The sequence below is a fragment of the Cygnus olor genome, chromosome 4 (genome assembly GCF_009769625.2).
Source record: "Cygnus olor isolate bCygOlo1 chromosome 4, bCygOlo1.pri.v2, whole genome shotgun sequence".
NCBI classification, from domain to species: domain Eukaryota; kingdom Metazoa; phylum Chordata; class Aves; order Anseriformes; family Anatidae; genus Cygnus; species Cygnus olor.
In genome coordinates this window covers 6,369,365-6,390,537 of record NC_049172.1, presented here as the reverse complement: position 1 = coordinate 6,390,537, position 21,173 = coordinate 6,369,365, and the positions used below count along the sequence as shown (strand labels likewise).

Sequence of the window (21,173 nt, the reverse complement as noted above, 5' to 3'; positions counted from 1 at the left end):
AAGCTGCTCTCTTATACTAATTCAGCTGCTTATCCATATTCATAGCCAAAGCACTTTTTGACCATTTTTGGATATATGCCTCACTTCGTTTTAGGGTCCTTATTTTTGACAAGTTAATCATCTACCTTCCCTTAGAGTTATTCCGCTTCATGTCAGCTCATTGTCATAGCATGGACATGGAATTCTTGCCTATACTGTGGTTTGGCTTTCATCCAGTAACAGTTCCACGTTTCCCATTATTTGTCTGTCTCATATATATATAGCCCTTACTCAGAGTCACAGTTGGAAAACCAAATCTTGTGAGCTTTTGAGCGTGGAGCTACTTGGTTTTCTACCCTGTGATCCTGCTATCACCAACCACATATGCATATAAAACCATGCCATACAGTACTTATCTTTACAGTCAATACCGTGCATTTAACTGGCAGTGCCTTTTCTATGAAAAATTTTATTCTTCCATTTACTGCAAGTTTTTTTTTTTTTTTTAAGATATAGAAGTCAACACCAGAACCATGCGTAATGGAAGTTTAAAACTGTGATTTTAAAATTTTTATTAGTTGAGAAAAGGGAAGAGATGCATGAATAACTTCAGCAATCAGACTGATAGGCACAATTTGAAAGCAGAGAAGCAATCCCAAGTCCATTTAATTCTCTTCCATAGCTGACTGTGAATCTTACAGTGATTTATTTTCTAGTACAGGCTGAAATTGTAGCCAGTGATTTCCAGCAATCCAACATAACACACTTTTTAAAACTGAACTTTTGTTAATGATAAGAAATTCCCACAGAGATTTCTCTCTGCATTCTGTTCAGCAGTTTAACAGATGCAGCAAGAAAAGGGAAAGGAACTAAAGCTGTACTTTGAGATGCTAATTAATTACCTCACTTTTCTCATGCATGGGAATCATGCCATTTCTCTCACATACGGATGGCTCAGAATCCTCATTCTCATTTAACCTATCTCCTTTCATCGTTGTGGCAAACCTAATGAAAGCAATGAAGATAGAAAAGTTACAGAAGTAATATTATTTTCCATACACAAAACTTTTCAATGCTATTATATTCTTCCTTATAAAACAGGTGAAAAAAACAAACCTCACAGCCCAATTTGAAATTAAATGTTTTTTTTTTGCATGCCTGTGTATGCTGTAAGACAAAATACAGAAGCTAATAAGAGAATAGCATTAGGTTTACAAAGTCAAGCACTAAAAAACCCCTAAGTTTTAGAATCTTTGTGCTCTGTACTAATCTCTTATACCTTCTATAAGAGGTATGGTTGTAATACGTACCTATATATTTATGCCTTCTATCAGTGCAAGAGAAAGGTCCCTTACTGCCTACACCTCTTGCCAGGACCATCAGTTCTGAAAGCAACACAGGGCCCATGCACATGCTAATGCAAGTGACCATTTCTTAAAGCTAGGAATAACAAGCGTAGCTTCCAAAGCATATGCACAAAGGGACACTTTTCCCCCTAGCTTAAACCTGACCAGATTCAGTTTGATTTTCAGCAGTTTTCAAGGACATAGCTGTTAGATATCACTATTCACAAACACATTGACTGAATATCTAAGAAACAGATGCCTATCTGAATAAAGATTAGAAATATATACAACTTGCATTCTACAAGGCTGAGAAAACATGGCTCTTTTTTACAGCTTATATCCAATGAGAGATACTTCTCAGAAAGAGGGATTGTAAGCTCCAAGCTGATTGTGGGTAATTATCATTGTATTTACTCAGTCTAATTGGTCCATTGCTGGTTCTGTTGATGGTAACAAGAGATACGTCAGTGTCCTAAATGAAATTGTGTATGAATATTTACTGTAATTTCACAAGTCTGAGTTAATAAGAGTTTCATGCGCATGTCTGAATACAAGGCTTACTAGAGTTCTTTGTCACAGCAGCTTCACCGACTACCTATCAATGCTAACAGCTTTTTCTTGAAGCCCTGTACAATACTCTGGCCATATAAAACACAACTGAAGTTGTGCCAGAATGCTTGAGCCAAGAAATTCCTTCCTTGATGAATTGCTGGAAGCAAGTCAGGGAACTGATTCTCACAATTATCAAGCCTTTGGTTTATAATATGTTTGAGATCTGGGAAAGATCTCTTGAACAAAGACAGGGGCTGTTTTAACACCTGGGTGGTTTTATTTGAGCTGTTCTGATATGAAACTGGCTTGAGACATAGCTAAGGCATAGAGAAAGACTACAAAACCAGTTTCAATGTATTCCAATGTAATGGTTTTGCTCTCTTTCCTTTTTGAACTGAAGATATTTACTTTACTTTCAGTACCTTTCTACATTTTTAATTACTGTTTGTGCATCCAAATAGCAGTGGCAGTCTTTTTTTTTTTTTTTTTAAAGTGTCGTAAGTGATACTTCTGTTTTTCCTCAGAGGAAAGATTCAAGATTTAAAATTCCAGGAAAGATTCAAGATTTTGCCTAGGCACTGGGGCCAGGAATCCACAAATGCCAGTCTACTAACTAGACTAGAAAGCATCAGCAAGCTACCAGCTCTTCCCTCCTTCCCTTCACTAACCATTTCCTCAGGGTATTTGTACTTTGTAATTCTGAAAGGAGTGTGTGTGTGTGCATAGTAAGGGATGGAAAACATTTGCTCTCATCCGGCTTTGGGTGGGTGACAATCCCAATTCTTGGAGTCATGGAGTTGTTGACAAGAAATACATCAATACTTCTGAGGAACAGGAGCCCACCTCACAACTTCAGCGCCTGCAGGCGCTGCTCACAGTAGCATAAAGGAAAGGAAAGATTGACTGAGCAAGGGGATGGGGTTCTCTGCTTCTGCTGGGCAGGGACTGTTTCAAGGTGGGAATGGAGGAGTGTGATAGTGTGTGCTCTGCCTTTGGGTGTTGTGTGACAGGTCTTCATCCTGTCAGGTTCTTACTGCTGCTACCTTTGAGCAATAGGAAGTGGGATGAATGAGATCAAAGCGAGTAGTTAGTTCACAAGCAAAACACAGGCCGATTTTAAAACCAATCCACCCCCCCCAAAAAAAAAAGACAAAACCCAAAAAGCCCCCAAATACGCAAGAAAAAACACATACACACACAGCAAAAAGCAAACAAAATGTCACCCGCCATGCAAACAAAATCAGAGGGATTGAGAAACCATGTGGCAGAACTCACAGCCCCCTGTTAAGGCTTGTATTGTGGAAACCAGCCAGTAACAGGCTTATTTCAGCACATCTCTGTAAAATATACTTCCCTTATTGTTGGAAAAGAAAGGCTTTTTATAACAGTTTTTAGTAGATCCTCTGATTTTACTTGTTTTTAATAGGAGGGAGAAGAAAAGAGAGGGAGAGCAGGGCTCAAAAGATGACTGATGGGCAGCATGTGCATGCCGATATTTTTAGCCCTATTGCCCTAGTGACGGTCAACATTCTGCTCTGCGCGCACGCAGTCCAGAAAGGAACACAAACAAAATGCCGCAACCACTGCCGGAGCAACTAATGTTCAGAATTAAACAAAAAGCGACAGCCGTCACCCAGAAAAAGGCGTGAGTAAACCCTGATGCAACCTCCTTCCCCACCTCCCCCACCAGCTCCCTCCCTGCACAGCTGGGGAGCAGTCCCTGGGTGATTCCTCCTGCTGCATCCAGCTGCAGGGGATGGAGATGCAACAGGACGGAGGGAAACTTACCTGGGGAATGGCAGGACTCAGAGAAAGACCATGCCCCTGCGCAGCCTCTCCAGCACACGGAGATGGAGAGGTGCTAATCCGCTCCCTGCAGGCAGGAACAGCTCTGTGCCAGCTCTGGCTCCTCCTCCCCTGCTGCTGCCGCTAGTCCAGCGCAGTCCCTCCTCCACAGCTTCACAAGAGGAGGCAGCAAGGCCCTCAGTCTGCATCTTGGGGGGACCTACAAAGGCTTCCCAGATGTCACCTTATCTCCTGGCGCTGTAGATAGCGGTCCACCGGGGCAGGGGAGGGGCTGGGGTGGCAGGCAGGTTTCGGGGGTGTTTGGGCAATGGATCAGCCCCGAGCCCACAGCACCTGGGAGGAACTGCGCTGCGGCAGGCAAGAAAGTGAAAGCGTTTGCACATCTGTGGTGCTCCCGTGAAAATACTGCTGCTTCTCAAAGAATCGAGTGTGCCCACCTCAGCTGTAAGTACCCCGCCAAGAGGATAAGACAGACCTTCTCTCGCAATCTCATTTTGCAAGCCATGCTGGGAGGAGCATGTGAAAGCAGATTCAAGTGCAACGTGTTGCTACTTTGCTCCTTGTAGCGTTACACAGCGCAAAAGCCACTGCAAATCTGAAGGAAAAAAAAAAAGCTGTTTTTTGATCAGATTAAATTTCCCAGAAACACTCAGAGGGTGGGACATCTCTTAAACCCTCCCCAAGAGAAAAGCTTGCCCTAAAATCTGAAGAGTCAAACTCCTCTTCATATCATCTCTGGGGTGACAGGAGACGAAATGAGATAACCCACTTCCATAAAAACAGACCAGGGAATTAAGAAGTCACAGGGGTATTTAAAAACATTCTCCTTTGACAATTCTGGAGAAAAAGCCTCCTAGACAATCCATGACATGGACATGCCCCCTAGACATCCATGAAAATATATGGATGTGTGAACAGTTCAAATTCTGAAATGCAACACATGCTCTGCTAACAAAGCAAGAGACAGAAATATGCTTGTTTTTTTTGTTATCGTGTTTGTTTTTGACAACCAACTTCACTGAAAAATGCATCTCCCTGTGCTTTTACTGTAATATAAGTGGATGGCTTCTCCTTTTCTTGCAGGTGTGCTTTATCAAAAAAACATTTGAGTAGCGTTGGTGTATGCCAATCACCAAAGAGCTTAGCAATGTTTACTAATAAAGTTCTCTATGCAATAAGTATATTGAAGTTTCTCTCAAATTCATAATTCTACTTTCAAAATGGACAGTGCAAGTTTCCTGACCTGCTGCAGCAGGGAGATTCTTTTCGAGGTAAGCCTTCTGTACCAACTACAGGACAACAACTTTGGCCTTGGTATTAAGCTCTGAAAACACTGAAACTGTATCCTGTTGGCAGGATACAGTTTGAAACTTTCAGCATTTTAATTTAGGTCAGTGAGCATGGGTGGAGTGGTTTTGGATAACTTTGGATTTCTGCCTCAACTTCATCCTGCTTGGCTGCTGGGTCACTTTATTGAAATACTAGAAAACATGCCCAAAATCCCATGAACAAACTACACAGATCAGAATGTCCCAACCATGATTAAAGCTAAGAGTTAAACCCATAACAAGTCTGAGGAAGCCAGCCTCCACAATGCTTTCTCATTTTAAAATTGTAAGTAACATAGCTTTTACAAACAAGAAGCCTGATGTTAACCAGACATGTTCCACATCTTTGAAATCAATCTGTATTAATGCTTCAGCAAATATTGAAAAACTTAAGCAATCACTTAAAAACATGGCAGTCATTGTTACAGAAAAATGCATAAAATAGAACACATTTTCCCCCATGATTTCTGATTACTGACCAATCACACTCATTTATCATTTATTCCCCCCATATTTATACCAATTTCATAGATATGAAAAAAATATGAAATTGCATACAGCTTCATTCACAAACTAGATTCATAGAGCTATGTTCAATTTCTTAACATAGCCATATTTATAGGAAGTCAGCCCATGTCATTCATGTAAATTTTAACGGTATGTTAGCATACCAAAAAGCTTTGGAATTCCAATCTGTTGCCTTAAATCTTTGGGTTGTGATTTTTCCCCCCTCTCCAGAGTATGAGTCTTTACCACAATAGATTTCTGATTCATAATCAAAGCCTCAATGTGCTACCACAATAAAAATATCAACACAAATTCTTGTAGAAACTTAGTCTGTGTTTTAGCAAGACCAATATTGGTATTTGAGAATTCACCGATAGATTATCTAAGCCTAGCACCTAGTCTACAGAGCCGTCAATATTTGTCCAGTATTGGTACATTCATTAGTGAATCCTTTTGGAAGGGGAATATATTGGCTGTGGATAGAGTGGTAAAATCCACTCCTTTTGCTTGCCAGAAGTCAAACGTATTCATAAAGACCCACCTGTCTTTTTCAGAATACTTCTCTATGTATACACTCCTACCAGAGTGACATTATTGCACAGTACTTTCTGTACAATGCAGACAGAAAAGACGCAGTGAAGAATTCCAAGACAATTTTAGGATTAATCTATACTATTAATGACATATTAATGGTCATGTCGTTCTCCTAGTACAACCTCTTTGGTACTAGCAAATACACTAATTTTCATACTGATTGCAAAACTACCTATGATTTTCTATGCTCTTTACGTGCCATAAGCCTTAGCCTTTTAACAGCTATTACAGCGGGTTCATCTGCATCATTTCTACTTCATGAAGACAGTGTCTATAATCTTTGTATGCTTGAACAAAAAACCCCAAACCTCTGAAACTATACAAGGCTGCTAGTTATACTGCTTCTAATTGCAATCTGTTGTTCTGTATTTTGGGCTATGATTTACTATTTTTCCAGATTCCAACAGCCTAACTTCCCCAGTATGTGGAAAATGGATGTTGCAGTTGCACAAATCAGCTGTGCATGTACACCGACTCTTTACTGTATGCGCAGGAATTTCTTGTGCCCATATACTATGTATCTACATTGTTCCTGACCATCTTGCACCTTCCACTTTGAATTTCTAAGTGTTGTCAGACTTGGGACAGATTCTTTTCAACAATTCAACACAGATCATTTTTCTACAGTTATTACAGAGAACAGAAAAATTCACAATTTGCAAAGCAGGATGGACTTTAACATATAGTTTGCAAGAACTAGTATGCTCTCTAATATAGACATCTATTGACAGTTACAGAATGATTCAAACATGCTATTATTTCTGCCTTCTTCTGTTGTTTGAACCATATTTGGTTCAATAATTGTACAGCTGGTTTAAAAGTAGTCTGTTTTCTCTGGATAGCCCGCTAATGCTGGTAGGAAGTCTAATCGTGAATGTTTAACCTCCAAATATTTTGCAGACTGAGAATAAGGGTAGTATTTAATTTCTTTAATATAGATTTGCTTAAAATAAGACTTATATTTTGTATCTTAAATAATATTCTTTGCACTTTGATATCTGAAAGGCTAAAATCCTGCTCATGCTCCAGGAGTTACCATAAAAAGAAGCAACATGAAGTATGTTTTACTCCAATGTTTCACCATTTAGGGAAAAGTGAATCTGTAAGATCAATCTAGAAAGAGATCACAACCATAAAAATGCACCAAATTTGTATGGATGACATCATGTAAGTGATTTAAATCTTTGCAAACTCTTAACTGAGAAACATGATCCTCACTTCTTGCTTTTAATAGTATAAGTCTCCATCTGCAGGTAGAGTTGATCACAAGCTCCATCCTCCATCAATGATGAGTTCGTTGCCAGTCATGTAGGCAGACTGAAATTACATAAAAGGTAACAATTTTTCATTATTTTATATATATAGATATATATCTTACAGCTGTTAAGTATAAGGAAACACTTTTTTTAAAACTCAAAATACTTTCTTCTCATACAAAGACTTTTCTGTTGCCTGTATTACAAAGAGGTCTGGATAAATACAATATAAACAAACTTAGAAATGGAATCCTTCTGATTAACTCAGAGGAGTGTAGCAAAAATAGTATTAGAGGCATTAAGATGAAAATACATCCTGGATGTGCAAAATCACATAAGCTAGACTTCACAGATTTTACCTGCAGGAATAATATCTTACACTATGATACTGTTAGTTCCATTCAGCTGAGCAGAATATGACTAGGTCAGCCAATAATTACAAGGGGAGCTAAATGAAAATTGAGATGGTGCAGAAAAATGAGGTAAAGAACTGAGTTGGTACTTTATTCTCTATATCAGTACAGAAATATAATGGAATATATTACAAAACTGGAATTAATTACACATGGTTGAAAACCCATGACCAGACTGGAAAAAGTTGGTAGCTTTACAGAAACACTGGAGAAGGAGAAACAGATTACTGATAGATAGAAATATTAAGTCTGAATTAATTACATTAAAGCATTCTGTTATGCTCAGTAGGACTGCTGGACAAGTCCAGTGGAATCCAGTCCAGTTTTAGATCCATAATAAATTTATAGCACCTGAAATAAGCTTGATATGAAATAAGTTCTTTAAAATTAATGCTATTTGCAGTGATCATTAAGAGCGTGGTCTAAAACTTCAGTGAGTCTGTTGTTTTCCTTATGCCAAAGTGGCAGTCTGAGCATTAGACCATTTAGCTAAAATCACTGGTGGGTCTACACAAATATTTTCTCTTGCATAATACAAGCAGATGATGACTGTATTAATTTTACCTCCTTAAAACATCATCTAGCTGCCATGCAAACAAAGCAACTTGCAAGAGCAGACAAGCCCATTTTTCCTATCACTCACGATGATATTGCTCAGATGGCATGAAAACAACCTCGTTATGGTACCAAGTACATAATGCCTTAACAATCCCTGTCAACATTCAGGGTACTTTTTGTATCAATAAAAGATGGACAAGGGTTTTTTCGTTTGTTTATACATACACACACACACACGTATATTGGAACAATTTAGCTTGAAGACAATATAAATCCTCTTAAAACACGTTCTCTCTATTGTGAAGTAGCACAGAAGCACAGGATTGTGACAGGAAATTGTGTCATCTCATACTTACTTCATCAGAGGCCAAGTACACAAAGAGATGAGCCACTTCTTCAGCGGTAGCCATCCTACCAGTCTTCTGTCTGGCTAGAAAATCTTTCAATGCCTAGACATACAAGACCATTTCATATATCAAAAATATAAAAATTATTTTAACCCAATTAGTGTGTGACATGTACAAAGCAATACTGGAAACAGGCCATATATTTTAACTTTTAGTATACTGGGTAGGGGGTTTATGCTAGAAAAAAGAAGGCTCACAGTGGTACGAATTTTATGTTGAAAAACATTCAACTGGACCTAAACCTCTGGTTCCAGAATAAAGCCACTGAAGCCATTCTTCCTTTGGTGGTAGATATTCCTGGGCCCTTCAAAAGAAGGCTCACAATTATCTAGTTAGTATGATCAAGGAACGCGATTCATTTTTAAACACACTGACCAGAATGCCCTTTCTATTGTTGTTTTGCACTGGTTCATGGCTGCCATATGGCAAAGAAGTAAACATCATCTAATTTTGCAGTAGATATTGTAACCAGTGACAGACCCTCTGCACTCACTTGAAATGTCCTTCCAATGCATTTTAATACTCCCATCCTCAAAACAAACTGACCGAATTATTAAAGACGATGCTACTGTTATGTTACCATTGGTGTTCTGAAATACAAAGTATTTTTGAATTTGGGCAGAAGTGCTGCCTTCTTAAAAAAAAAAAAAAAGAAAAAAAGAAGAGAAACATATGTATGTACATGATCAAAATAATAAATTGCTTTCTCACCTGTTCTGGGTTAGGCTGGGCTTGGATTCTTTCCTGTAAAGATGGTGTGTCAACAGTTCCTATGCAAAAAAATTAAATTCAATATTAAAGCTCAACTTCATCAGCAGTCATAATAAAAAATGCAGTTCATGAGTTCCATTTATATGTCATAACACTGATGTATAACTTAGTAATAATGTGATTCAGGAGAAAGACTACAAAATCATCAACATAGCCTAGGAGCCTAAATTTCAATAAAATACAAGACTTGAAAATTAGATTCAGCTCTTTCCAGATGGTTGAACAATGGCTAGCCTGATGGCTAGGCCTCGCCCACTTCTAACTTTAGGACAATAGCTTTAACAATAAACACCCAAATACTGTGTAACACATGCATAATGTGCATGTGCTGGGCTAACAGACTTAAGTTAAACATGCTGTTTATATTAAGTAATAGCTATTCTATTTTTAAATCTCAGAAATGTTTCAAGTACGGCATCCCTGCCTTGGCATCCCTGCCTATGGCAGGGGGTTGGAGTTAGATGATCTTTAAGATCCCTTCCAACCCAAACCATTCTACGACTCTGTGATATGATTCTATGTTCTGGTGTGTTTTTTTTTTTTTTTTTTTTTTTTGGGGGGGTGGGGTGGGGAGAAAGTTATTTGCCTTTTTGTTGTTTTTGATTCCTTGTAACTTTAGTTGTCACTTGCAAGTCATTCCTTGTTAATGATGTCAAACTAAATCAGGCCATGTGTCTTTTAGCATCTGCTCATGTTTACAAAATACTGCAAGAATACTTACCAGGACATACGCAGTTGCATCTGATGCCTTGTTCAATGAAATCAGCAGCCACAGACTTTGTTAGACCAATAACTGCTGCCTTTGAAGTACTATATACAAATCTGTTCACAACTCCTAGCAGAAGGTCAGTGTGAAGGCAGCACAAAAAAAGAAAAAAAAAGAAAAAAAGAAAAAAAAAAGAGAAGTTTATTCAATACGCATCTGCTTCTGGACTCCAGCATTTCCTGTAGCCCACTCTCTCCATGACGACAGGCTAAGTAGAATGCTGGCTGCCAGAATTCTGCTCAGGTATACACCAGAATAAAGCACAGTATTCTTCAATAGTATGAATCTGGGGAGTAGTATAGAAAAAGTAACAAAGAAAGCAAGCAAACAAATGTTTATGAAGAGTAGAGACCCATCTGTTAATCACTGACAGTTTTTCTTTGGAAGCATGGCTATAGTGCTTATGTAATTGCCACTTCATTGTTTCTCTTAAGAACATACGTAGCAAGGTATCACTGAAAGTAATTACTTTTTACTTATTCCTTACAGGTAGAAAGGATTCTACAATACTTTCATAAGAGGTTTAAAAGCTCAAAGGCCAGGACTTTGGTGTTTCTGGAGCTTTATGTCTATGTTTTTGTGCATGTTTAAGAGTCTACATATTCACTTTTTATTTTTACTGCATTCCTACCACAGGATTGGTAAAGTCCTTTAAACGCTGACCAGCACAATATTTATTTTTCATTCCCATCGTTTTTTTTACCCTCCACAGGTTAATTGGTAGCTTTTTAGCTTTTTTGCTTAGTTGTTATACTTGTCATCTCAAATTATTATTCCTGTTCTTAGGAAGACTGAAGTCTTTCTTTTCATAATACCGCTGTGCAGTTGCAACATCACTTCTCTCCCCCTCATATGTGATTAGTGAGTCAGATTTGCCCATTTCAACTGCCCTGAGGAATACTACATACCAGAAAAAAACACACACACACAAAAAAAAAAAGAAAACTACCAAGCATTAGGGTGTTTACATTGGGTCATTCGAAAGCAAGAATCAAACACCTAGGCAACTAGAATAGAAGCAACTTGCCCTTAATAGAAGTAACTCGAGCATCAGGTCCAATCCCATAGTAAATGATTAGGAGGCCCTCTGTTCCTGTAATCCTCTATTTTGATCACAAAAACTTATCTACAACAAAGTATCTATAGATCATTCACCTCCTTTTACAGCAAAGCTTTGATTTGTTCGCCAAGAATGTCCCATTCCGCATGTTGAATGAGGAGTTACTATTGTACACAATTTAACTACAGCATGCTTCATCAGGCATACGCACAAAGGATCAGTATCAAGGGCACTCACTACACACAGCCCTATAAAACTTTTCTCAAAAATGGATATGCAAATTCTTTCAGAACGGGATTGTCAACAGGACACTTTAAGACTGTGAAAGATTTATACATGAATTTCTCTAGAAAGCTACTGACCTTTAATGCTGGATGCCACAGAAGACATGTTTATAATATTTCCAGATTTCTGTTTAATCATCTGCAAAAAGAATACTTATGTCATTCAAACATTAAAACATTAAACATTAAACATTAAAACATAAAACATAAAACATTAAAACAGCTTTATCATCTGCAGGCCGAGCAGAACAGCCCATAGCAACCAGCAGAACTATCAGCCCTACTGATATGCAACTGATATGCCAGATAACAGAGCGTCAGTGGCATGAACATGCACTCATCTTTTTGATCTGTTGACTGAAGTAGTAAAGCAAATTCTGAAATTCACACTAAGTTCTCCTAAACCATTTCAGGAATGAAGATGACAATGACAACAGAGGAGGATTTTGTTCTTTCTCAATATACCTACAAAGCTCCTAAAACGTGAAGGACTAGCATCATCTCTGTTGTGGAGCACCAAGGAATTTGTGCACCTAAAATAAAATCAAGAGAAACCAGCCTGAGGACAAGGTGTAACATTCCTGCTGCTTGCCTGCCCCTAGGATTTACCTCCTACCTAGTTGATAGAATTATTAAAATGACACTACTGTTATTTATCTTGTTCCAACTTGCATGGTACGAGAGAGTGACAAAGACTTTAAAAAACAAAATAAACCAACAGCATAACCCTGACTATAGTTTGTTCTGTATAATCCCAGCATAGCTATTCAGTCAGTTAAGGCGAAGCTACCTTTCCAAGTGAATCTAAAATGATTGCTTACCTTTGTAAAATGCTACTGATCAATACTCTGTGACGTGAATCCCCACATGCAACATGATGTGCTCTTCATATGAAACATCCCCCTCAATCACTTTTACAGTGAAGGATCACTGATCTGAAGTTGAATGCTTTGCTGACAAATACTCATTGCTATGAGCTGGTATGTTGGTGGTAGTTCTTAAGGTACGTACTATCCACCTTGCCATCTTTGTCACCACAGTAAGTCACCCTACATGGGCATCTGTCTCATCCCATCTGCCAACGTAGCAATTCACTGATCCCCTCCAAACTCTTCTTGCTTTGGAGAAGAATAAAGCACAGCTCTCTAGCATCTTTGAATTGTAGCTAAGTTATAAACTTTTTAGGCATCACAGAACCTCAGATGCCTAAAGTTGTTGCAAGGAACCTTTGAAAATGAAGATTGGCTATGAAAAACAAGGACTGGAGTAACACTGAAAAAAGTAGTAGTCATCCAGTCATGGTCACAGCTACCACTTCTAGCCTTTGCTTTTACAGGAGGAATACAAACCACCTTATTCAGCCCAGAAGTTTCTGTAGTCTAGAACAGAGCTATTACTTCACAAACAGTTCTTGTCCTCGAGCTGCTCAATTGTCTAATTGAACTGTTGTTGCCATATAATGAACATGTATTCATCAGTGGCACTGAATTGCTCCACGAGATTTCTGTGGTTGCAGAAAGTCTATATTAATATATGTTATTTATAGATATTTTTAGCTGTGGTATTATTATACAACGTGCAGCTGTTTGTTGTAGTACAACACAGTAGGATAGTATTATGCTCTGTATTTGAAGAATTTTAGTTGTAAATTACATAGGAAAAGTCCTGAATTAACCTTCTCTATAATATTTTTAGATGGGTTTTGTACAATACAGACAATGCTTTAGAGTACAGGAATACAATAATTTAAGGACCTTCCCTATCTAAAGCTGCATACTTGCATTTTCTATCTCAAATCCCAAGCTGTCACAGCGGCAACAACTTAGACCTATCACACTTAAATGCAATGCAGCAGAGACTAAGCATCACAGGTGATGAAGGCTTACCATTGGAAGGAATGTCTTGATCATTAGGTACATGCTGCGAACATTGAGGTTCATAGTGAAGTTCCAGTCTTGCTCCTCACATTCCAGAATGGTTCCATGATGAACAAACCTGGAATAAGTGGATGAAGCAGATTGCTATCTGGGATTTACATTTCTGTGGCTTTTTAATCCACATTTTTCCACTATTATTTTGTTATACCCTTGCAATCTTGAAAAGCAGGAACAAGAGCTCTTCTGAAAAAAGACAGCAACAGTGTTTTTCCCTCAATATGCAAAGAAATGTTTGCCAGTAGGGAAATTAAAAACCAAATACATTAAAGAAGCATTGGTGCAATTGGTGGTCTACCAGGAAAGTGAAAGCCAGCAGTATAGTGCATCCACAGAGCAGGGAAAACCCTAACAAGTTCCACAGCCATTCTACTTTGGCCTGGGTAACATTGCTGCACACAAAAAGCTCGGTTTAATGAAAACACATGTAAATTTATGTTAAAGATACTAAACACATTACAACAACAACAACAAGCATTAGGTAAAAGAAAGTAGTTCAGGAGGACAGGAAAAACTGGAAAAAGAAGTAGGATCAAATAGAAGTTGGTTACCCTGCAATATTACAGAGGACATCTATCCTTCCAATCTCCTTGGCCAGATTTTCTATCTGCTCCCTTTGGGTGACATCCAGAACCCGTATTTGAATGCCTGGAAAAACATGGTTTTAGTTTCACAGTATTTGGCTAAGGATCAGCAGCTTGTTTTTCTGAAGTGCCGAGGACACTGCACCTCCCACTCAAGTCAATGGCTTGCCAGGAACGGTCTCCTGTCAGTGCTGAGCCAAAACACGGAGACACACTGAGCAAGAGTTGCACTTAATGATTAATTAGTGTAATGCTTAAATCAGGACAGCAATGGACAGCATGGCTTGCTTCTTAACATTTCAGAAAGGAATTAAAAATAGACCAACTGATTCAATTACAATACAGCATCACACAAGCAGATGAATTAATGCAATTTACCATAAAAATCATTTCCAATAAATTTGAATTCCACTGTGCCATTCCACTTGAATTGCAGAGCCTGTATAATCATAACAAGCTTTCATGCCCCCTACTAAAGAATAGTTACTTAGAATTAGTTACATGTCTCACAATCACATTACATACCATCTATCCATTTGTAGTTGAGGATACTATGAATCAACTTGTTATTTAATTAATGAGGAAAAGTGATTTCACATAAGCCATAGACAACCTGAGATGATATAACTATGACAATACAAATTAAGAGAAAGTGTAGCAAGTGGATGGCTTCTATCATGAAGACTAGTTCAAATTTATGATGCTTATACTTTTGTAATTATTTATCATCAAAAAATGCTTAGAAACTTGCTGCTTTTCACTATAACCTCCTGCTTATTACAGCCTCTGACAGCTGTCACCATCAGTGCTCGTAGCACTGGCTGTGCCTATGCTGTACCTTCAAGATAGCCACCGATAATAGCAAAAAAGTAAACTTCTCTAAACAAAACAAAAGTATATATTTGAAAGATTGAGAAATCTATTTACTACAAAACAGGGACAGGTGCTACTCCTGCCAACAGTTTTCAATAGAATCATCCCCTTTAACAGAACTGCTTCAGGGCCAACCACAGCACTGCCACCCCCTGGACAGAAGTGAAAAGAGCACAGTAAATGAACTACACATCCAGATGAGCTGTAACATGACGTGATATAATCTACGTGTCATTTCACCTCATTTTATGTTAAGTAGTTTCCAGTAATCTACTGCAACTAGCTTCTCTAACCCCACGTCAAGGCTGAATCCTTTCTACAGAATTTAGCATGCTTTTTGATACAGCCTGGCTGCAACCTCACTCCCTGCTGTGTACCTTCCTCTAATAAAGCTTCCCACCCACAGGAAACCCGAATGAGTGTAAAAAGAGGAGCACTGGAGTGTACTCCAACAGTGGCTAAAATTAGGCTCCAGGGCACTAAGACTTGCTGTAGATCACACTTGCCACAGCCTTGCCATGGCTCATCCTGCATCTAGGACTAAGGGGTATCTAACACAGGACACCTGTGCCCCAAAACATTTTCTTTTTAAACACAGTTTAGTCACATGCAGCTAAGTAAGACATTGTCAAATAGAAGCCTAAAACTACCTACTATGAGTCTGTAGAGAAGATGGAGCCGGAGTTCTCAGAGGCCCGCAGTAGAAGGATTAAAGGCAACAGAAAAATCGGAAAGTCCGACCAAATGCGAAGAGCGGTGTGGGATTTTTTGTTATTCTTAAAGATTATTACTTTAAAACCATCAGTGTAGTCACATGGGAAACAGCAGCCTACAGAGGTCATGGAGATATTCCTAACTTGGCTCCGGGCAAACTGCTTTAATTAGACCTGCTTTGTGCAAAAAGTAGGACTTAATAGCCTCTGGATCTCTCATCCAACCTTACACTTGGGTCTTTTGAAGCAAACTGACAAGTCCATGAACATGCTTAATTAAATGATACAGACACTTTTGCAAATATTTGTGTATGATGTAATTAGTAATCCTATAGGCTGGTGATGAACAGTGGAATTACATCTTCTGGAAAAAATTCAAAGAGCACAATGTGCCAAGCCTCAGTGAATGAGAGTTTAATATATCAAAAAGATAGAAATGGCCAAAAGTATATGAAAAATTATCTTTTTCCTTCTGAACACACTAGCAGATGGAAAACAAAGCACAGTTCAAATTGTAACACTTCCCTAAACAGAATAAACCTGGAAAGTCCCAAAGTTCTTAAAGAACTGCAACGGAACTGCTTGCAGTGAACTCTTGTCAAAGGAGAGCGATGTTCACTTAACACTGTGTGAAAGAGAAGTAGTTTCATGGATTTTACTGTCACACTCTAATAGGAATTGGTAAAGCCTAACGATCATTTCCTTTCATCGAATTAAGCTGGAAGCATTTTCAGTTGTGAGATATACCTACGCCTTATTTTTTCTTTCGACTGATTTTTTTTTAAAATAGTATCCCACACTCATGTGTCTCTAATAATAGAGAAATACAGGTGTTGAAACCATTCTCCCTGAAATATGTTCCTGTGCAACCTTCAGGCCTGAGCATTTGTACAAATAAAATAAGCTCACCTTGTATTGGTGGAATTTGTTTCTGAAGACGTTCCAATTCCTGCTAGAAAGCTATCCTTTTGACGTGCTCCTTGCTAAGTATGGACCATGGACATGCAAAACACTAAATCTGTTTGTATAGCTGTGTATTAGTTCTTGTGATCAGAGTAAAACATTCGAAGCTTTTTCAGTCTGACAGTCAGCCTGGCAACTCAAAAAAGGTAATACACCATTCTGGGAAGAGGTAATCTACTGCTTCTGTGACAGAAGAAACACACAAAGTTACTCCACACTCCTAGAATATTCTATCTAAAATCAATCCTGACATTGCAGCATTTTACACGTCACCTCTGCCATTCCACACCACAGAATAAAGTAACGACAGTAACTAGAGAATTAGTCTCCATGTTTTCCATTTTTTTCCTGGTCTTTTGAAGTTTGCCCTACCCCTAAGTTATATTTTGGCCAACCTACAACAAAACTTGCAAGGTTTGAACTAATGCCTACAGTAGATCATTTACCTGGGTATTTCTCCAGCTCTTGCAGCTTAGGCTTATTGATGTCTGTAGCAATGACTTTGGCTCCTTCCTTAGCAAAAGCCTGAAGAATACAGTAAGAAATGCAGTTTATATTTAAATATGCTAGATTTTAGCAAAAAGTCTGCTTTCTTTGCATTTCCCTTTTGGCTTGAAATAAAAGTTGACTGAAGGCAGCTAATCTCCCCCTTCTCTTCTCATTCTGGGCATGCGAGGAAGTAACAGACATCAATTACCAAACACCCTGGGGATAACTATTATGGTGGTACTGAAATAACTCCATAGTTTCTCTGTCTCCTATGGAAAAAGGAAGCAACAGGAGCAGAACTAGTCAAAAGAAATTAGGCATTAACCAAAACTAAAAAACAAAAACAACAAAAAAAACACATTTTAATTCTGTTTTAAGAGTAATTAAATATTTTTTGAAAGGTTTTTCTCACAGTTGCCTTGTAGCTGTGCTCTTCATCGTGTGGAATTGGTTACATCAACTACCAGCATAGTTGAAACATCTTGGCTTTACCATGGGGGATCTTTGCAGTATCCAGCCTTATCAACAGGAAACCTTCCCTATATCCTTATTTTCTCCCAGAAAAAGCAGCAGAGACATTGGATTAAAAGGCACAGACAGTACAACCATGTATTGTTAAAAGTAGTTGCAACTGCTCTTAAATCCTGCCCACATTGTTTATCGCCACTCTGTGCTTAAGACTTTCAGAAGTTAAAACTGCAAACAGCTTACCTAACGCAGTGCAGTAACTACATCGCTCCCTGATTTTTTCCAATAAGTAGTTCTGGCTTAATCTGTAGTTTATTAATTCAAAAACTTGTTTGGTGCAGATGATGTTGGGCACTCTAGCATTAGAGACCTAGCTTAGGTACAGAAGAAAAATATTTTTCCAACTTACGATAGCGGTGGCTCGCCCAATCCCTTGTGCTGCTGCAGACAGCAGTATTACCTTCCCATCGAGCCGACCCATATTGCTGACCTGTGCAGACAGAAAGTGTCACAATCTAACAAAGTGAGCTAACATCACTTCCAGGGAATCAGATACAAGCGCATTCCAAAAACCAAACATAATTCAGAGCACCTCTACTATCAAGTCAAAGCATTCTGATTAGGTGCTGAGTCAGAAGAGAAGTAAAATAGGTTGTAATCTCCACTGCCCACTGTGTTCTTAGAAAGCAGGTCTCTTTTTCTATTCCTCTCAAACTGTAGACTTAGTTTCCCAAATGGCAATAAAATCTGCACATTACCCTGTAGGGCACTGCAAAATGTCTTTTCCTTCCATCATGTCCAAGACCTGGCCTTTGCGTGCTCTGAATCGTTTTAGCAATCTTCCAGCACAGCAGATTCCCAGCTCCACAAGGTGAGGGGGTAAAGGGAAAAATGAAGCTGTCCTCTCATCTTTATCACAGTTCGACCTCTGAGAACTACTGAGCATACTCAGGGCAAGGTGTAGGGGAATACAAGGATTTATTTTTCTAGTGTTTGACAATGCAAATAATATTCTTCTTCTAGGAGGTTCCACGTTGCTTATGATGTATCAGCCAAAAGGCAAGGTGAGGTCCTCTTTTTTTGCCTAGACATATGCTTTCAAATGCAGTATTATGTTTAAAAAAAAACCATAGCACGTAAAGTTGCAAACAAGCAAAAGCAAATGCCATCCTTTGCACTCCCTATGGGTTCAAAAAGTCCCTAGTAGGCTTTTTGTTTATTCAAGGCCTAAATTACTGAATAGAACGTTTCAAAAAACTACCTAAGGTCACCGTATCCCAGTGCGATCTGGTTTTGTTAACTGAGTTCCCAACAAGCAAACATTTCTACACTTTTAAAAATCACAGAACAAAGTTTCTCTGTTTAGCTATGAGTGTAGAAAGGTTTCCCAAGAACCTTAAGTTTTTAAAATACATGCATAAACCCAACATGCTGAGTACTTCATTCAGAAGTTAGATGCAGACCCACAACTTCCCCTAGGTTAGCAGCCAATGCTAGCACCTGGAGATGCTCAAATCCATCCTGTGATTTGTTAGTTGAGTTTAGTGTCCTACATCTCAAACCAGACTATTCATTTCTGATTTTTCTGAGAAAGCAGATAGGATTTCTGGTCAGTTTTTCCCAACAAAATCTGGGGCAAAAGTAGCATGTTTCTCTAAAAGTTACAGATTCAACAAACTGAACTTATTTTTAAACTGTTAGACTAAAAAATTATTTCCACCCTAATATAAAAACATTATCTCATTTGAATTAAGATTGGACTGACTTCCAGATTGTGTTTTGAAACACTGAAATGCCTGCCTGTTTCAATGCACTGAAATTGTAAGTTTTTTCCCCTATAACCAGAGGGAAGAATGTACAAAAACAAACCTCAAAATGAAACTAACTAAGGAAGACAAACCACCAAAACAGTCCACTACCCAATCTATAACTAAGATGCACCTTTCTAACGCGGGGAAAGAACAATACCTAAAAATCGTTTTACAGGCTGGCTAGTAAAGCAGTGTCTGTGTGTCTCTTAGGATGCCTCTGATGGAGGCTATTTCACATTACATGAGACTGGGCCTGTGTTAGCAGAAAGTTATTGTGCTGACAGGTGAAAATTACCAAGCTAAACCGAGGGAAAGGAGACTGCACGTGACTAGGTGGCACTGTCTCTCTAATGCACCAAGCTTTGCAAAACACACCTCCTGAAATATAAAATTCTGGGAAAAAAAATATTCATTTTAGCAAAAGTCCCAAGTATCCCAAAAGTCTGGTGTTAAAGTGCCCACTCGAGGCAAAAATTCTTGTTCTTTGCTGTTACATACATATTTTCCAGTAGAAAAAAAAATGGATCGAAGTACTTCGTGAATCACCATATAATTTTGGAAGCAAAATGCACTATACTTTTTTTAATCTAACAATCATTTTTAATGAATATTTGACACACTAATTCTATGAAACTTTTAAAAATAAAGATTAGTATAGTCACTCACCAAAAGATCTCAACCAGCTTGTTAGGTTTACTGACCTTTGTAAAAAGGAAGTTTTATGCTTATCTGTTTTGCTGTGCTTGTTGGGAGTTGTAGTCTAACTGATAAGTTTCTATATACGAATGTAGTTTCATTTTGAAACACCAAAATGCTGCCATCTAGTGAAACTCAAGATTTTAAGTGTGATTTTCTCCTGCACAGGTTAGGAATAAAAAAGGATCATAAACATTAGCTGTCCATTCCCCCTAAAGAATGCAAGAAATCAACAGGATTCCCACCAAAAAAGGCCACAAGAATGTTCTTCCCCAAGCAATTCCTCTTTATCCATCATCAAATTTTAAGCTAGGACAATACTTGAAAAATAATTTCTTAATTGTTGATTTACCAAGGTACCTGTTCTTAAATTTGTATCTAGTGTTTTAACTTATATCTGTTAAGGCAGTTAACATCATGAGACTGGAAAATTCTAGGACAAAATTTAATTATAAGCTCACACCAGATCCAACGCTACCCTAATAGTTTTCTTAATGAATTTGGAATGCTGCCTGAATTTCAGCTGGGCACATTTCTGTGAGTAAACTTGGACACGCACACAGGCACGTTCAGTAATATTATGCCACTCTTGAACTGTAACAGCTTTCTAAGGCTTTGAAAATCAGCTCTCCAGTTAACAAAGTGTTTAATGACTAGGTTTTCTAGAATCATTTATTCTCCTGTCCTTAGCCTCACAACCACTAAACTCAGGCACAAACAGGAATACATTGCAACAGCTCTATCAGCTCAAGCACCAGAAAAATCTCTAAATCTAGAAATGTTCTAGCAAGCAATTAATAAATATCCTGAAACTGTGTAAAAAAACCCACAAGGCAGACACCTTGCTTTTCTCTTCTGGAAGGAAAAAGTCAGCTTAAAATTTATTCTTTTAATAAAACACCAGAATGAAAGAAAGGAAAAAAGTGTGGTAGCCAAAGGAAATATTGTTCAACAATAATGGGAAATTGCAAAGAAAAAATGGAACAACTTGCATTTATCACTGCCAGGAAAATGA

At 38.3% G+C, this 21,173-nt stretch overlaps 2 protein-coding genes and 1 long non-coding RNA gene across 11 annotated transcripts in view; 1 reads left to right on the top strand and 2 right to left on the bottom strand.

The window, feature by feature from the left end:
- Positions 1-3,882, bottom strand: part of LOC121069133 (sodium/hydrogen exchanger 9B2-like) — a 37,400-nt gene extending 33,518 nt beyond the window's left edge. For 6 of the 7 annotated variants that reach the window (XM_040554915.1, XM_040554920.1, XM_040554917.1 and 3 more), the window contains exons 1-2: positions 3,666-3,882; positions 882-984 (exon numbers count right to left, since the gene is read on the bottom strand). In XM_040554915.1, the coding sequence (XP_040410849.1) occupies positions 882-971 (90 nt within the window). In that variant the 5' untranslated portion in view covers positions 972-984; positions 3,666-3,882. Of the gene's footprint in view, positions 1-881; positions 985-2,720; positions 2,801-3,665 lie in introns of those variants that run through there. The other variant, XM_040554921.1, reaches the window with a different exon arrangement.
- A 161-nt stretch (positions 3,883-4,043) lies between these two features.
- LOC121069136 lies at positions 4,044-12,841 on the top strand. The gene is made up of 3 exons (XR_005819289.1): positions 4,044-4,127; positions 4,767-7,446; positions 12,041-12,841. It is a non-coding gene; the product is annotated as an uncharacterized LOC121069136 (long non-coding RNA).
- BDH2 (3-hydroxybutyrate dehydrogenase 2) lies at positions 4,156-20,291 on the bottom strand. Of its 3 annotated transcripts, XM_040554925.1 has the most exons (11): positions 20,129-20,291; positions 18,061-18,141; positions 17,141-17,219; positions 14,113-14,209; positions 13,514-13,622; positions 11,706-11,766; positions 10,239-10,352; positions 9,458-9,516; positions 8,696-8,788; positions 7,331-7,429; positions 4,156-4,278 (listed from the first exon to the last, which is right to left on the bottom strand). In XM_040554925.1, exons 2-10 carry the CDS (start codon positions 18,130-18,132, stop codon positions 7,376-7,378), a joined length of 738 nt encoding a protein of 245 aa, XP_040410859.1. In that variant the 5' UTR covers positions 18,133-18,141; positions 20,129-20,291; the 3' UTR covers positions 4,156-4,278; positions 7,331-7,375. The 3 variants fall into 3 exon arrangements, with proteins under 3 accessions (XP_040410859.1, XP_040410858.1, XP_040410857.1); XM_040554924.1 differs by lacking the exon at positions 4,156-4,278 and having other exon boundaries at positions 5,141-7,429; positions 20,164-20,289; XM_040554923.1 differs by lacking the exon at positions 4,156-4,278 and having other exon boundaries at positions 5,141-7,429; positions 20,129-20,218.
- Between the last annotated feature and the right edge of the window lie 882 nt (positions 20,292-21,173).

Bases quoted from the DNA above. Each gene is read 5' to 3' on its own strand.
- BDH2 (XM_040554925.1), bottom strand. From the start codon at position 18,132: ATGGGTCGGCTCGATGGGAAGGTAATACTGCTGTCTGCAGCAGCACAA. The intron at 13,623-14,112 runs GTAACCAACTTC...CACTTATTCCAG, and splicing joins GTCCTCTGTAATATTGCAGG to GTTTGTTCATCATGGAACCA. The intron at 9,517-10,238 runs GTAAGTATTCTT...TTTTTTGCATAG, and splicing joins ATGCAACTGCGTATGTCCTG to GAACTGTTGACACACCATCT.